Here is an 18000-nt window from a genome sequence, read left to right as displayed (position 1 = left end):
CTGTGACTCTGCTGCAAGCACACAGCAACTCCACTGTGAATGCACAGCACCTCTTCTGTGAACGTGCGGCAACTCTGCTGCTAACCTGCAGTAACTCCACTGCAAACAAGTCACAGCAAAGTTGCAATGCATTTGCCATGCAAATTGTCCAATGTATGAATAGAGCTTAAGGTTATTCAATCTTCAGTAAACTGTTTTTCTTTATCTTCCAGGTGGGAAGTATAGCAACAGTAACTGATCACCATTAATGCTGTCCTACCTCTTCTCAGTGCAGCTGAACTAGAGATATTCTATGATAGAATCTTTATATCTAATTGTCTTCTTTACTACTGCAAGCTCTTCTGCAGCGTTCTCTTCTAATTGTTTCTTTGCTAGAATGTGACGTGCTGAGAGGAGTCTTCCTGTATCCCCATCCTGTGCTCATGAAATGTATCTTACTAGTAGTAATAAATAGATCAGCAGACACCCTCATTATAGACCTATTTCTTTTATTTTTTTCCCACAGATATTCTCTTACACACACACACACACACACACACAATAGACTAAAGAATCTGGATTCAAGTTTCTCTTGATGAGACCATTCATGTCACAAAATATGCATAAATCAGTTATAGGAGTGTTGTTAGTTTGAGATACTATAGGCAATGAATTGTGCACAAGGATTCTCATTACCTTAGCTGATTTGGAGCTAAATCAAAATCCTATACTTTAAATATTTGGCAAGAGATTATAAAAATATACATTAATGATAATAAAAATTTTACTACTTCTACTTCTACTACTACTACAAATTTAATAAGATTAATCCTTCAGAGAAAGATAATCATGAGGTTATTTTCGTAATTCTGATATCAAAACCAGCAAGCTGTTAAAAATGTGAATTTATTAGAAAATTACTATTTTTTCTTCAAAGGTATAACAACAACGGAATTTCTGGCAGATTTCTCTGTGTACCATCTTCCCATTTTGTGCTCCTGCCCCACTCCAACTAAAAGGTGACTGCCACTTGTTGTAAAGGCCAGAGAATTGATCACACCAGGTACAGGAATGGAAAACAATGGCTTCAATGATCTATGTCCATCTGTATCGATTTTCCATAGACGAACATATCCATTCATTGATCCTGCAACAACAAAATATCTGAAATTATTACCATTACAAATATGATTACTATTTTTATTATTAACATTAATAATCATTAATAATCATTCTATCTATATACTATTCTGGCAATCCCACACATCACTCATACTCTTAGCCCTGTTGGCCCCTAGTGGAAAGGCTTAGTCTTATGGACCACCGTAATATATCTCAATTTAATTGCCTTGTATCAAAGCTCTTATCTTTGAATTTTTGTGCTTGTATGAAGAAAACAGTCCTTAATTTACTCATATCATATAATATCATATTAGATGCTCATAGAACAGGACCTCCCTGTAGCTAGAACTAGGCACAGCTGTTTAGAAACAAAAGATGATGTGGGACAGTAGGCCCAAGCAGGCCGATGACAGTCACAGACATCATGACAGACCCTTTAGGGAGTTTCAAAGCTCACACATTGAGGAAAAAAACAAGACAACAGAGTTAAACAGTTAATGTTTAAGTATTAAAATTGTACATACCTGAGGCCATAATGTCTGTGTTAATCAGTGTAGCCACAGCAGTGAGCCAATTTGGTAACCCATTGTTTTGATAGCCATGGGCAGCTTTCACCACAAAGTGTGGACGCTTCTTAAGAGTCGTCCACAAGGCCAGGTATCTGGTTGGAGTAAAATAAAATAGCTGCAAATATAACTGATTAATTTTTACCAAATACAATAGAAATACAAACAAATATTTTACTGACTAGTAGATCTGTTCACATGAAAGGCCAATTATGTAGTGCAATAGGTATTTTCTTGAAAATTTTAAGCATTAACCTTTCATTCTACATTATTCACATTTTTATTTTTTTCATTTTTAGTGTCTTTATCAATTTCTGGTTTCTTCATCATAATAATAATGGAATGTAAAAAATTTACAAGTTTTTCTTATTTCTCTCTCTTTTACAGACACATCTAGAAAGTAAAAAAAATAGTGGCAAAACATGAATGAAGCACAAATAAGATTCAAGTAGAGGAAGCAAAATAAGGAAAATGAGAATTTAGTTTAAAATATAATTTGACAAGTGATTATGGAAAGTAAAAAACAATGCACGAAAATTATACAGGAAACTTGTGAGAACTCTTTACTGTAACCATCAGAAGCAGCTTTTACAAGTTTACTAGTAAACAGAGACAAACAACTTTTAAGAAAAGTACTAATGTAGAAAATCAAGATATGAATGTGAAATATAAAACATGAAATGCAAGATAGGATATAAGTCAAGGTAGGTTTCAAACATTTTCATGGCTTTCATAATAATTTCAGAACTCTATGGTTGCCATGCTTAATTATATGTTCAAAACCTTCCTACCTCTTATTCAATTTATCTAGTCTGTTTCTGAGAATTCTGGAGTATACACTTCTGCCTACACATGCTGCTTTCATAGCTGAGGATATATTTGGGAGTCAATTATTCTCATTACAACTACTGTCCTTCACTTCTTTCAGGCATGGAAGAATACTTATGTCTGCTCTTATTCATTTGACTACCCAGGTATGTTGGATCGTTTAATTCTAAAGATATAAGCATTGCTACTTACCCATCTTGGCCATAAGTGACAAAGGTTCTCTCGTTGATTAGCTTTACACCATCTATGGAATCATGGTGCCCTGAAAATCGCAATTGTTTATCTTCAACCAGCACATACACAATCACAGACTGGTCTCTTCCTCCACTGGTGATACATGATTCTCTCATGAAGGCATCCAGGCCTGTTATTGCATCCTGGTGGCCACCTCTGTGAAAGATCATGGTAATCATCATCACATGCAATAAATTTCTTTCTAGGTGAAAGTGGGCCAGATATGTTATAATAATTATCATAGTAGTTCATAACATTCCAAACAAATCAATAAGAAGACTTTGCATTCTATAGATGACTTACTTGAAAAGGCAATCACTATTCAACACTTAATACTTAATGGCTGTATGGAAGGTAATAATTGTAAGTCCTGTGAGAAAAACATCACACCAATCACAACAAAAAAACAAATTGTATCTGCTGTTCACTGAATAGAATATAAAAAGAATTCCTATGTGCAAAACTAGGTCTCAATGAAATATTCTTTTCTCAGACAATATTCCCTCAACCTCTAACATCATAATTTTAGTACATCAACAAAGTATAAATATTCTCTTTTCTGAATATGGAACTCAATCATATACATAAAGAACATCAAGTTGAGGAGCATGTGTTCAAATATCAATTCAGAATTTTCTATGTAGGTGCTGGATGCTTAGCTAACTTTGGAACCTGTCACTGGCCAGCAGACTTTGTTGATGTCAGCAGAAAGTGTAATACTTGCCCTGCAGTGTTTGTGAAAAGTAATTTATCTATATTAGTGATTACCTGTGCATGCATATCAATAATTCTTTGTGCTGCTTTTTATGATGGGAAACAACCAGGGAATGGGTGATATTATGTCAGAATTTTTGATATGTTAAAATGACCATACCACAAAGCTTTCTGATTTATAGGAATGCAGGTATATAAAGTGTGAGGGAATGCTTGTGATTGTGAGTATGTGCATTTATGTCTCATCTTAGCTATCCCTTCTTTGTGGGTGACAATGACTGAACATATAGAGGAAGTATAAATGAGACAAACATTCATGCACCAGCATCATGAAATAATCAAATATCAAATTTAAAGAAAACTTGTGAAACTAACAAATTTTCAACGAAGGCCATGGCATCAAGGTTCCACACCATGACCATTCTGTCATGTGAACTGGAGAAGAGAGTGTGAGTGCCCCATCGAAAGGACAAGCCTGAGATGGCCCCACGGTGCTTCTTAAATGTCTTGAGGTGTTCAAGAGTCTCTGGATTCCAGATGTGTATATAGCCTGATGCATCACCTGAGGCCTGAAAAAAAAACATATAAAATAAATAAATAAAGATAAAGATAAATAAAATAAATAAATAAATAAATAAATAAAAAAAATAAATAAAGATAGAAAAACTGGATTCTAGAAGAATATCCTATCAGTTTTTTGGCACAATACATTTCTTTGCATGGTATCCACCATTCTCACAGAGAGCAAATTTTCAGTAATTTTTAATAAAGAGCTAAATAATTAATGATAAGCAACATGAAAATTCACACAAACATAAGAAACCCAAGAATCTAACTGGGAAACCTCATATTAGCTTATGCATCTTTTATGTGAACAAATGACAGTGTTTTATTCATAATTTCAAGACTCAAACATCCATGAATAGGAGCTAACCTGCATAAATAACCATACAGTATATTACTGAGAAGTAATGTAAAGGTATTCAAATAGATGAAAAAAAAAAAGTATATGAATGAAGATATCTGTTGTTCCCAAACTAAAATGCTAACTTTATCATACTACAAAGCTAACATCACATAATTATAACAACATTCTCTTAATTTTAATCATTTACACCTAATCCTAGAGAAAAACTGAAAAATATATATATTGTATTGACAGCAAACTTTCCATCACCTTTCTGATAAATTGTAAACTTTATGCTGCAACAACTTACCAGAAACTTTCCATCTGAAGATACAGCAATGGAGTATATGTGAGAGCAGTGTCCAATGTGTGCATCTTTGGCATCTTTTCTTCCTCTAAGCACAGTGCCAAGTTTTTCCCCATTAATGCCATCTAAAAATATATCCTTTGTAAGAAAATATACACAAAAAAAATTGGCAGAACACTGAAAAAAAAAAAAGTTGATACAACTTTTTTTTCTGTGCTGGAAGAATTAAACCAAAAGATGGACACCTAGTAGCAGTATCTTCCTGCTTTATGAAGAACAACTGCAAGGTGTTACTGATACTATAGTAAATTTTGGTGATAAAGGTTGATTCCAAAATTATTTAATGACAAGACAGCTGGTGGCTAATGAATGGCTAACAAAATAATATTCAACACCACTGATTTATAAAGAGTGAAAATTAAGTGAATGGGAAAAGATGAAGGGATAAGCTGAGACTGAGATGGCATATGTTGTGTAAAGTATGTGAAAAGAGGATTGTTCAAGAAATTATGAGGCCAGAATGAAACAGAATTTTGTTTATGGTCAAACTGCAAGAGGAATACAGCAAGAAGCAAAAGATAATATCCAAACAAAGCTTTAACTCACTACAACACAATCTCCAAAGGTAATATTTATATGAGGTGAAGATGCCCTGCTAATTATGGGATTTGTCTTATCTATCTAATGAAATGGTTTATAAGACAGGATATACAATGTAATCAATATTAAAGAAAAAAATAAATAAATAAAACTTGCTCTACTTACATTTCACCAAAGTAGCATCTTTGGACCCAGAGAATACATATTTTTCATCAGTGGAGACAGCTATGCATGTAACAGACAGTCTTTGCTTTTTTGACCTCAACACTTTGAGGTCACCAGCCTCAGGTTCCAAGTAAGAATCTGCAACCTTTTTTCTAAGTTTTCCGGAGGCCTCAAGAACATCTTCTCGGAGCCGGGTTCTGATGGCCTCATCGTCCAACTTGTCTTCTTCATCTTGAGCTCCTGAAAATTTCAAATAAATAAAAAATACATACCAAGCCAACATCCACTCCAAAGGAGAGTGGATGCCCAAGATAAGATGTCTACATTCAAATACACAGTATACAGTCACACCACATGTGTGAGATGGAACATGTTACAAAGGTTACACTTGTAACCAACAACTGAAGTGAACTGAAGAACCACATCAGATACAGAAGAGTCTCATGTACAGGTACTGGAACCAGAATCACCATTAATTAATAATCAATATCATTACTGTAATCATTATGTGTGGAAGAAATGAATAATAAAAGTAGACTACTAAGTTGCAAACTCTGCATCTGGGTTGAATAATAATGCCATTTTATTTCCCTGTAAGAATTATATTCATGAACAACAGTTATTTTCACTTTACATATCCAAGGGTTGTGTGGGAGTCATTCTGGTGTGTAAGTATCTCTCACCTCAATTTGTACGCCTACTCTAAAAACTGTAACTCCTTTGTTATAATGCACAGGATGATCACTAGAAGAAATTTGATAATAAAAAGAAATAGATAAACATTACGTAGCAAGGAAAGCACTAATATACACACAAACATAAATGATAAAATCATAATAAATATTAATAACGTCAAAGTTCTTGAGGGCCAAAGAGGAGTTGTAAGTTACTTCATTCACCGTAGTTTTTGGTGGCCATCCTTTATTTAAGCACTTTAAACACTTTATTATGTTTATCTGTAGTACATAGATATACTTGTAATAATTTTAGAAGGACAAACAGCCCATATTTAAGCATAGGCTTTTTGGGCACACACACACACACACACACACACACACACACACACACACACACAGACACACACACACACACACACACATACATGTATAACAACTAAAAAATTAAATGAATACAGATAAAAAAAATAAATAAAAAATAAAATAAATAAATGAATAAATAAATACATAAATAAATAAATAAATAAATAAATAAATATATATATATATATATATATATATATATATATATATATATATATATATATATATATATATATATATATATATATATATATATATATATATATATATATATATATATCTAAGATACTATATTAAAAAGTATAAATTACAAAATACTCACTCTGTTCCTGTAGCTGCTTTAGATACTGACGTGCCAGCCGCACCTTTTTCTCTTGTGCAGTCTCCTCCTCCAACTCTTCTTCCTCCTCAACTACCTTTTTGTTTTTAGCATACTCTTCTTCCTCTTCACTGGTAATTTCTTCATCTAGGTCTGGGGCGAATTTCCCTCTTTTTTCTAATTGCTGGCTTTTAGTATCAGTTTTTCTTTTTTCCTGAGTTTTTCTTCCTCCTAATTTCTGAAAAGTTCCAAAGCAAAATAAATCTTATGTATCTTTTCATTTATCTGCAAATGTGCAGATCTTTGTCTTCACATATTTTGACATCTTGGATTTATCATCTTCTTTTTACCAAAAGTTAACCCCATCCTTTGATACTTTTTCACATTGCTTAGATTACACTGAACCTAAAGTAAAATGTACAAGAATGGTTCTTTTAGTTAAGCAGATAAATAAAGCTGAGAAAGTTTATCACAAAAATGAAGTCTAATATGAAGCAACAAAACCAGTTGCCACAGGCTAAGCTGATCTAGAAGCAATACCTCTATTACCTTCCTCTTTTGGTGAAACACCAAGACTTGATGCAAGATATACATCCTCAAGAGCTTCAGACAAGACTGTCCCCACCACCCATGAGGCTCACAAGTAAAGAACTTATAGAGCAGAAAATAAAAACATCTGATGAAGTGGAGTTAATAGCAGTTGAAAATAAAAGCAGTGAAGATAATATAATGGCAGCAGTCTGCAAGAATCAGTGTTAGCCCTAACCATGTTCTTGATTTATGTCAATGATACAGACGTTAGTATTGGAACAGAGACTTACATAAACACGTCTGCTAATGATGCAAAGTTGCAAAGGAAAATAAATGATGACGGCTCATGCAAGGAGTTACAGAAAGACCTCACAGAACTCTATGCATCAAGTAAGAAATGACAAATGGATTTTAATGTAGATAAATGTCATGTGATAAAATCTGGCTGAATTCAAAGAGACCTGATTGGAATGATAAATTTGATTGCAACACAATTCAACCATCTGAAAGGGAAAGAGACAAATATAAAAATAAGTAGTAGGTTATCCCCTGAAGACCATATACATGGCAAACATGTGGATAGCATTTAGATACATAGATGAGGAAATGATAAAAAAAAATAATCACAACTTTTATAAGATAAAACTGGAATATGCAGCAGTAGTATAAAACCCACATCTGAAAAACAAGCAAAAAGGAACATTCACAGTCTTAAAGATAAATATAACAAATTAACATTCAAAGATGGGACATTACGAGCTCCATTATATGCTGCAAAAAATACAATTAAGAACCCAGGCGACTCTGAATGCTTCCCACAGCAGGGCTTTTCCAAGCTGAGTAACCTGCCACGTCTCAAGCAAAAAGTTAGAGGAGTTTGACGATCAAATTAAACCTGACCTAACTAACTTCCTAAACTTGGACTATGCTTCCTGAGCCCCCTGACAATTTACAATTTGCAATACGGTTATTTCTAAATTTACTGATGAATCAACAATTAGACTACAAAGTGGAGGTCTTCACACTAAAATAGATAAAGACTTACCATCTGAAAGGCGCTGCTTACCGTAAATATACCTGCGTTTCTACCGATTCCTAGAAATAAATCACTATTGTAGGGCATGCTTACCCTAAAAATGGTAGGGAATATAAGTTTTGAGGCCTACGTGATCCGCCAACGCCAATAAAACAATATTCCCATTAGTCTTACACAGAGTACACTTCAAAAGGCTCAACGATCATCCTATTGCTTTATCAACATCTATGTGGCAGTGAAGGTGGTGTCTGCGAATGTGCTCTCAACTGAATGTTATTTTCTCATTTATACACATACCTTACGATTATTTCCGCCTCGCCTCTTGTTTCTGATGAAGAAAGGCATGGTCAGTGCAGGCACTTCCTTATAACCTTAGTCTTTTCGTGTACCTGCTGCCGTATTCACATTCAGCACATCGTCACACACGTGCAGTCCTTCAAGTTGTTGATGTTTGTGATCTTGATCTTAGTCTTGATTCTACCGGTAGCTCAGGATTTCTCCCAGGCCTTCGTATTGGCAGCTCCTGTATGGGGAATGGGGGGAGGAGGGAAAGAAAGGGCAAACAGAAAAACAGACAACATCTTTCACACCTCTAGTTCCCACATCTAGCACGCCACATTTTCTCAATGAACACTTTCAGTCATCCTTTCATTCGTCTCTCCACGCAGTCCCAGTAGCAACACCATCCATTCCCTTCCTGTCTTCTTCACTCTGACATGCCCCTCAGCATCACTTGCATCATCTCATTCCTGTCTCTGGCATACTTCACACACTCCAGCTGTTTTCCAGTAAGTGTCCAAAGAGGGTTGTGTTGATCGGCGATGCTATTGGATTCTTATAGATATGACAATGCGGTGCACGTCATTTGAATAAAGAAACAGACACACGGATGTCTTCCCTTAAGTACAGGACCCTCGAAAGTGTGGTGGGAGGCAAGTGGGTCACCCCGGAGAGCGAGAGGAAGCGGCGGGAGGCGAGAAAGGAGGAGGTGATCAAAAGAAGGCAAGAGGAGAAAAATCTAAGGAAGAAGTACAAAGATCGTCGTGCAAAAAAGGAAGCAAAGAAGAGAGTGAAGCATAAAAGGGCGAGCTGGATGCAGTTCATTCAGGCTCTGGTGTGCCTGTGCTGCGTGGCCTGCTCCTGTCTGAGCATCATCGCCTCCGCTGTCATCATGATGCACGCGCTGTAAATCTGACACTTCCCTGTCACCTTTCCGCCACAATACTATTTAATGCAGTTTCTTTATAAGTTCTAATTCTACACTATATATAGTGCATCAAGATTAATCGCTTAAGACCAATGGAAAATCTGCTGGGTAGAAGAAAAAAGCAAGAGTTAAAGGATTTTTTTCCTTTTGTACTTCCATGGGTGCACACCTTGCAGACGTGGAAAGCAAAAGATATCAGACATTTGTATATGTTATTTTTAATATATGAGAGCACTGTTCCAAAAACTGAATGCCACATATTACCCTCAATTGATACACACACACACACACACACACACACACACACACACACACGAGGACCGTTAGGATTAATCTCTACTCACCTGACATGTTTTAGGACAAACAAATACAAATATATTCGCATCACACAGAACAGAAAGTTTCAGTATTAATGGCTGCTTTCCCTCACCACCACATATGCTGAAGACTTGTATCTGAAACACCGCAGTTCAGGTGGACGCCGCTGGCTGGTCACAAGCGGTAACACCACACAAAGCTTACACACAATGATGCACGGCCATGCTTTCAGTATCATATTTTTGACAAGTGCCTGACATCTATCTTTACCACTACATAATTTTTGCCAGAAACGCCTCTCAGCGGCAGCGACGACATGCAGTGGCGGAGGCGCGCCACACGCTCGAAGGCTTACATGAATAATGATGGGTGATTCTTGTGCACTGGTTCGGTAAAATATTTTCTGGTAATAATTACTGCTTGCTAGCTTGTCTGAGTGTGAAGTGCATGCTTAACAGAAGATAGTACTTATGTGATCGGACTAGTACGTGATGCCTTACCGTAATTGGGGATGTTTTCATGAAATTTGGTCATTAATATGTACTTAGTCTTTTTCTTTTCATAAATTTTTTAGCGTCCTCAAAATTCCTTTGGTATCAAATGATGCATCTCGTATTGCTCCTCTGAACGTGAATGGAATGTTGTATTATTCACTTTGCAATATTTCTATAATTAGTTAATTGAGAATTATAAGTCTTAACAAATCTATTCAATTGCACATCTCACCAATCTATAAGGACATAAAACAACAGTAAAGAGAGACGAAAAATATATTTAATACAAGGATGTGTCAGATAGCACATTGGGCAGGGAGGGGGCCAGTACTGTCAGCAGTGTACATGATCATCAACCAGCACAAGGTATTAATGGTTTGAACGTGAGACCAATCAATTTTATCATAAACATCTGTAACATCATTCAACATATTTCTACAGCACGACAAATGCGTAGAAACTTAAGAACAGCAACTATAAAATGTTAAAAGGTACATCTGTAAAAAAGATCGGTGTCTGTCAACATCTACAACGGTGGCTGCCGACGAAGTCCAAAATGCAGGTGTGGCGCGGAGAGGAAGAAGAACACTGGGTGATGCTGGTGAACCACGTGTCATTGGAAAAAGGAAGGGAAGCTTTTACCGCCAAATCAAACATTATCATTGTGTTGTACTGAACGACTGACTTAAATTTACGTAATTAAATCTGCAACAGATTATTTGGTATGAGAACATGAACACGAAGAGTCTGCACATATGCGTACGCAGTTCACTACATACACAAGAAGTCTTACAGTTACTCTGCCAATTTCTGTTAAGGAATGTAAGCCCTGAAGATGCGGAAAGCAAATTTTAAGTAAAAGTGTATCATCATCTCAAAATAATGACCACGACTTTTGTATGTATAAACTTCATGGGCATCCTACTTAAGCACGTGGTAATTAGATTTTTCATTATTATGTAACTTCATAATATGATCTAGAAGACTGTGTCTTGCATGATTATTGGCACATTTAGAAAACAAACAGAACGAAACAATGTCTCAAGAACTGAGTTTGAGATATGTAACATAAACCTACGTGACACACACACACACACACACACACACACTCTCTCTCTCTCTCTCTCTCTCTCTCTCTCTCTCTCTCTCTCTCTCTCTCTCTCTCTCTCTCTCTCTCTCTCCCCTTCATCGCCTGTCACTGTATTAAATCATCTTCCTCCAATGCTAGCAACTGTTTGTAACATTCTGTCAAATATTGCCATTCATGCCTTCACACACCACGCTTCCCATCCCTCCCTCCACACACACACACACACACACACACACACACACACTTATGATCAACAGTTTTTACTGACTAAATATTCGCCAAGCAAATATATTGTAAAATTCACGATTATGGGCAATTTTCCTTCAGCACCAAGTATGCTGGAGATTTGTACCTGAAACACCACGAGGTAATCTTGCCACGGATGTCTGTGCTACTGGTGCCTTCCAGCATTTCTGTGCTATTTTTATGGATAGATAAAAACTTACGATGTCAAGCAGTCACTGAATTCACACTGAATACGACTAATACAGACGGGTGTCGCTGATGATTATTTATTTATTAATATGTATTTTTGAATGATTCAGAATAGCACAGTGTGATGGGGGAGCTGCCATGCCTTGCAAGCTGGAGGAATGAGCAGCGTGGTTACTGGAATTCTTTCTTGTGTCGAGTATCTTTTTAACAAGTGAAATATAAAATAGTTTGATTTTCTCTTGATGTTGATCATAATAGAATTGTAAATTCCTTCATATAATGACATTTTGTCACATATGAATTTTTCATCCAGAGAAACCATTCTTTGCGTCAGTCACGGCGTTAAATGAAGGTCGTCCCACTACCGCTCGTATATAGAACGCGCAGGGGAGTGTGTTGTCCAGCCCACCTGAGGTTATTTGACTTCAAAATCGAAAGTGTTCCCTTCATCAGTGGGAAATGCTGGGGAAACATGAGAGTTCATGATGATTTCACACAAAATTTGATGACAAAGCAATGAATGAAAAAAAAAAAAAAATGTAGACCTGAAGAAATTACTACAAGTAAATTTACTTAATCTAGAATCGGGTAATTGATAAAGTATTATGAATCACTGACCTCGACTTACTCTCTCTTGTCGTGTGTGTGTGTGTGTGTGTGTGTGTGTGTGTGTGTGTGTGTGTGTGTGTGTGTGTGTGTGTGTGTGTGTGTGTGTGTGTGTGTGTGTATATATATATATATATATATATATATATATATATATATATATATATATATATATATATATATATATATATATATATATATATATATATATTATTGTTCGTGTTTTGTGGCATATCGGTGGTTGAAGGCGGGTGCAATCACTGCTTCGTGGCCTTGCAGAACAACACTGTGAAACATCCCCGATTTACCAAGAGTCACAGTTATGATGCTGGACAGCAAGTATCACTGTGGCCCGCTGTACTACTTGACGGTGGTCTGCAGGACTGCTAACAGCACTAGCAGGAAGAGGATATTGCCGAGAGAAGAGTTGGTGTACGCACTCTGCCCGCCGTGCTGCATCGCCGCCGGATGCTCTCCTGCAGACAAGAAGAGTTATACAGTGGCGGCCAAGTGAGTAGTTGACGGTCACTGGCCTGGCCGCTGTTATATTACAAAATATAAGTGTATCTCTGCTATTCTATTTTGTAATGAAAATAGATTTGAACATTCAAATAGATTATAATCACACACACACACACACACACACACACACACACACACACAAAGAAACACGGAAAAAAAACATGGCACATGTTTCGAGGATACACATACGAGTCTAGCAGCGAACAGAAAATATAACACACCTTCAGAATAACATTAATATTACAGAGCTTAACGTAAAAATAGTATTAATGATGAGTACGAACACTGAGCAGCAACCAACCCAGTCAATATCTCAGCCGACTGTATGAATGCTTAAATGAATGGATTAGCTGCGTAAAGTACACCGGAATTATCTTTATAGATTTATCATACGTAGGCTTTGGTCACCTTAACGAGGTGGGTTGCACAGTAGTGGTGGAGTGGCGGAGGTGGCAGCGAGAGGCAAGACATGATGTGGGAAGGAAACTCTGAGAAACTCATGATGGTGGCGATTATGATTACAGAAAAGTGAACCAAGTGAGGGAAAGGTGGCGGCAGTATGATGGAAACCTCACAGTATTGACCCAGCGGTGAGATTCTCCCCTAAATTCACTTTCAGGGGCAGATGAGTCTTTGTCACTACTTTGGCCACCCCATAATGACAAATGATGGAGCGTCCTGCCTTAGGATCCGTGCAGACCAAAATAGTTTAAATGAATAAGACCCGTTGCAGCGACTTGACCTGAGCGAACCCTCTAGCGCAAAACTCTTCAATTTAGGTACGTAGCATTTTTCCTTGACAACCCAGCTCCCCATCAAGACAAGGCAGTGAAGGCTTCAGGATGTTTACATTTCAGAGTTAATGAGACAACAGAAAACAAACAAACAAACACGACAAAAGAAACATATACCATTTAGAACATGCACAGTGACGTTTGCTGGGGCGGCGTTGGATGGGCTGCAGTCGTAGTGGCCGGAATCAGAGCCCCTCGCCTTCTGGATGAGCAGAGTACTGGTGGTGAGGTCCCCCTTCTCCAGAATCACTGTCACTCCGCCGCGGCTCGAATCGTAACTGATTATCTAGTGAAAAGACCAAGAGGTGAGAAATGGTTATGAGGGGAAGAGAGAGAGAGAGAGAGAGAGAGAGAGAGAGAGAGAGAGAGAGAGAGAGAGAGAGAGAGAGAACGCCGCAAAGTCATGGGACCTATACTGCGTTTTTGGTGAGCACAAATCATGCAGCAGTACTATTGTCAGCGGGGCGGTGGTCTGTTATTCGTGACCAGCTGCTTCCCCCGCTCTCGCCGGCCCGTCCACTTTTGCTAATGTAAAATAACAATCATGCGTTTTATACTGCCGTGTTGTGCAGGTCCCGACATGTTATTACCGAGCATAAACTTCCTTAGTATATGTCCAAATGCACTTATGGTTTGTATCAACACAGCTCCTCCCAGCAGCAGCCGGGAACTCGGAGAAAAAAAACTATATCAACTTGAGAAGGAAGGAAGGAACTTGGAAGTGAAGGAGCAAGTAAGGACGAGAAATAAGGAAAGAAAAAAATCATAATAAGGCGAAGTTTCTGTGTGTTTTTAAGTACAGAGGAGCATTGGAAGGTAAGAGTGAAGGGTAAGAAAAATGATGACCGCTATGAAGAGAAAAGGTTAAGAGGGACAGGACGAAAGATAAATCGAAGTAGAGCGTGAAACGTACTGCTGAAAATGCTGAAAAAGTTGCAGGGGACGCAAGTAGAAATAGGGGCGAAACAAGTTAAAAATATGAGAGAGAGAGAGAGAGAGAGAGAGAGAGAGAGAGAGAGAGAGAGAGAGAGAGAGAGGAGAGAGAGAGAGAGAGAGAGAGAGAGAGAGAGAGAGAGAGAGAGAGAGAGAGGAACAGAAGAGCAGAGACAGAAGAGCTAATATGGCAGATGAAGTACCTTGTTGTTGTGGCTCCAGAAGATGAAGTCTGGTGGCTCCGGACTGTACTCCACCAAGCAGGTCAGGTTGATGGTGGAGCCAGTGTTCACGTGCAGGTCCGGTCCGCCCAGTATGTGTGTGTGCGGCTCTGAGGGTGACGAGGAAAAAAAAAAGATAAAAAAAAAAAAGCGGTGGAAAAAGAAGAAAAGAGAAAAAAATGTGCTGTTACATGGGTGCTCTTCCATATTTAAATTCTCTCTCTCTCTCTCTCTCTCTCTCTCTCTCTCTCTCTCTCTCTCTCTCTCTCTCTCTCTCTCTCTCTCTCTCTCTCTCTCTCTCTCGTAGTAATTATTGCTACCTTGCAAATTACTATGCTTTAGTTTCTCTCTTTGTCTGAGAGAGAGAGAGAGAGAGAGAGAGAGAGAGAGAGAGAGAGAGAGAGAGAGAGAGAGAGAGAGAGAGAGAGAGAGAGAGAGAGAGAGAGAATATCAAACACCCACTATCCACCTACACACTCACACTCACACCCACCTACACACACACACACACACACACACACACACACATATTTTCTATACTTACCAACGACTCTGAGGCGAATGAAATGCGACATCGGGGGTGTGGTGGAGACCTGGCACTCGTACACGCCGGAGTCACGAGGCTGGCAAGAGAGGGCAGACTGTGAGCACCTTGCCGGGAGGAGGAGAATAGGATACTTCGATAACATTGGTGGTATTTAAGGGCGGCAGGGATTTTAGGGGGAATTCTAAAGGTCTAGCGGCGAGGTGGAGGTCGAAGGCACGAACCCTGAAGGGGAGGAAACATTGATCCAGATTTAGAGTTAAGGAGGTGACGGCGGGAAGGTGCAGGGATGATGGACGGCTTTGAGGAGACACAGCCACACAGGAGACTGGAGGGTCAGGAGGGAGAGTGAGTGGGACAGGCTGAAAAATGGAGGAAGTTAAGAGAGGTTCACATTAGGAGGAGGTGAAGGGAAGGGATCAATACAGCAGAAAGAAATCGGAAGTTTTAAGGATATAGTAGAAATATATCGCAAGCTTTGTTTAATTTTTTTTTTAGCAGAAATGATCGTAAGATTTATTTTTAGTTCGTTTTAAGAATTTATCGGCAAAATGAAGGTGAATTTCTTATAATCAACATACATTATGAGAAAACAACAGTATCATCTGAATAGTGAACAATATACATAGGTTAATATTTTTTTTTTACCGTTTTTATATTGTCACATTGTTCTCAAAACCTTAATTTAATGATAAAATATCCGTCATATCAATTGTTATTAACGTCAGTGATCCACACTGCCACACGCTCACCTCCATGAATAATCGAATAATAATAATAAAAGCGAAATTTCTGCATCATCAGGAATTCTAGTGGCGCTCTAACAAATACAAGAAAGGCGTTCACGGAAGAGTGCAGGTTGCTGTACACAAATGTTCCTTGATCTGCGAAGTTCTGTAACTCTGAAAGGCCTTTTCTTAGCACCGTTGTCAGCAGGAACCGTTCACGGCTGATCTGAGCATCTTTGACATTAACGTGAATAAGACATCCTCACCATTACGAATATCTGATGCTTCTTTATTACCGTGGTTTGGTTTGCACTGATTCAATTCATAGCCTATGTGTCACGTAAGCTTCCTAGTTTTATTGTTTACTGCGATACCAATACCAGCATTATGGGTACAGCTAGTAGACCCTGCAATGTTTAAACTGCCGTGACTGTGCTACATACAAAGACAATGGGGGCAGATAAAAGATAGCACGAAGATAGTTTTGAACTCTACTCAGTTAAACAATCGTCTCTAGAAGCTTCACTCTGCAAGTCGGGCGCTGTTCTGGATTCATACTTCGGCGTAGAGTATTTTTTCAAGACACTGTTGGAACAAGTAACACATATACTGCAGTTCTGCCCATGTCACTGTTAGAAAGAAAGAACAGGCGACAGTCGTTCGCTGGTGTTTGAGTGCAGCGTGCCCACATGGCCAGCCGACACGTCGGTGCACCCGTGTGTGCTCCCTCACCTTGATAAAAACTGTGTGTCCTGAATTTTTCATAAGAAAAATCGTGCAAATGACAGCAACTTTCTGTAGTTTACCACTATCCAGGATCACATTCTGGTGCACCAGTTATGTCATAGAGTAAGTTTTTGTTCAGGACCTAACTGCTGTCAGATTTAAAAATATTTAGTACAAATTGCTTGATGAAAGTAGAGCTGCATGTCACGACATGAGTTTCCACTAAGACTTGAGCTGCTTTGAATTAGCAGAAGATAACCGTGAAATGTTTACCTGCGGAAAGTTATAAGCAAGCTACGCCAATTCCATTGAACTGATTCACTCAAGCGGCATATTATACACACGAGGGGGAAAGAAACATAAACAGCTTGCCGGCATACGTGTGCTGGTCTAGTGTGTAATTGGGCTGTAGGTCGTACCCAGAGTAGGTTTATGGAGCATGTCATTAATACATTATCATTAAAACATTATTAGAATTCCCGACAACGTTCTCGTTTTCTCCTTTTCTAGCAGTCACTGATATCAATGGATGAGGACTTTCGTGAGTCGCCCCTATCCATCTGTTGTACAGCTTGTTGATCAGCTACAGTGTGGACAAAGTGCCACTCTCGCAACACTTCAGGCAACAGGAGTTGCACCATACATTATGCAACGTGCACCCCAGTCTGGACGGGCCTTTACGGTGTGCCGTGGTTAATACAGTGTAGGAGGCACCACCAAGCGATCGGGCGATGCAAGCTTTCAGGACAGTGGTGGGGGACGGTAACACCTAAGGGGCAACACGCTGTGCAAAACTGCTAGTTTAACATTTGACGATGAACAATAATGCTTTATAGAATTAAAATACGAAAAAAAAATGAGAGAGAGAGAGAGAGAGAGAGAGAGAGAGAGAGAGAGAGAGAGAGAGAGAGAGAGAGAGAGAGAGAGAGAGAGAGAGAGAGAGAGAGAGAGAGAGGAGGGGAGAGTTTTTAGAAGCAACAATAAACGATTCATAGGAAAAAAAAGTAAAAAAAGAGTTGGAACCTTGTCACGAT

The 18000-nt window shown here is 38.4% G+C and overlaps 2 protein-coding genes across 5 annotated transcripts in view; both read right to left on the bottom strand.

The window, feature by feature from the left end:
- Positions 1-869: 869 nt before the first annotated feature.
- On the bottom strand, positions 870-8815 carry LOC135108359 (U3 small nucleolar RNA-interacting protein 2-like). Its single transcript, XM_064019278.1, has 8 exons — positions 8646-8815; positions 6785-7019; positions 5423-5662; positions 4661-4782; positions 3819-4012; positions 2688-2885; positions 1626-1762; positions 870-1126 (listed from the first exon to the last, which is right to left on the bottom strand). Exons 1-8 carry the CDS (start codon positions 8691-8693, stop codon positions 900-902), a joined length of 1401 nt encoding a protein of 466 aa, XP_063875348.1. The 5' UTR covers positions 8694-8815; the 3' UTR covers positions 870-899.
- A 3877-nt stretch (positions 8816-12692) lies between these two features.
- Positions 12693-18000, bottom strand: part of LOC135108261 (zwei Ig domain protein zig-8-like) — a 37345-nt gene continuing 32037 nt past the window's right edge. For all 4 annotated transcript variants that reach the window (XM_064019012.1, XM_064019020.1, XM_064019035.1 and 1 more), the window contains 4 exons: positions 15513-15591; positions 14951-15078; positions 13932-14100; positions 12693-12974 (listed from right to left, as the gene is read on the bottom strand). In XM_064019012.1, coding sequence (XP_063875082.1) covers positions 12859-12974; positions 13932-14100; positions 14951-15078; positions 15513-15591 — 492 coding nt within the window. In that variant the 3' untranslated portion in view covers positions 12693-12858. The remainder of the gene's footprint in view (positions 12975-13931; positions 14101-14950; positions 15079-15512; positions 15592-18000) is intronic.

Source organism: Scylla paramamosain, chromosome 2, assembly GCF_035594125.1.
Source record: "Scylla paramamosain isolate STU-SP2022 chromosome 2, ASM3559412v1, whole genome shotgun sequence".
NCBI classification, from domain to species: Eukaryota; Metazoa; Arthropoda; class Malacostraca; order Decapoda; family Portunidae; genus Scylla; species Scylla paramamosain.
The sequence above is the reverse complement of the archived record's forward strand: the minus strand, read 5'-3'. Positions and strand labels throughout refer to the sequence as shown.

Bases quoted from the DNA above. Each gene is read 5' to 3' on its own strand.
- LOC135108359 (XM_064019278.1), bottom strand. From the start codon at position 8,693: ATGCCTTTCTTCATCAGAAACAAGAGGCGAGGCGGAAATAATCGTAAG. The intron at 4,013-4,660 runs GTAAGTTGTTGC...TTTTTTTTTCAG, and splicing joins CTTCAGATGGAAAGTTTCTG to GCCTCAGGTGATGCATCAGG. The intron at 2,886-3,818 runs GTTAGTTTCACA...GATCTTTCACAG, and splicing joins ATGGCCTTCGTTGAAAATTT to AGGTGGCCACCAGGATGCAA.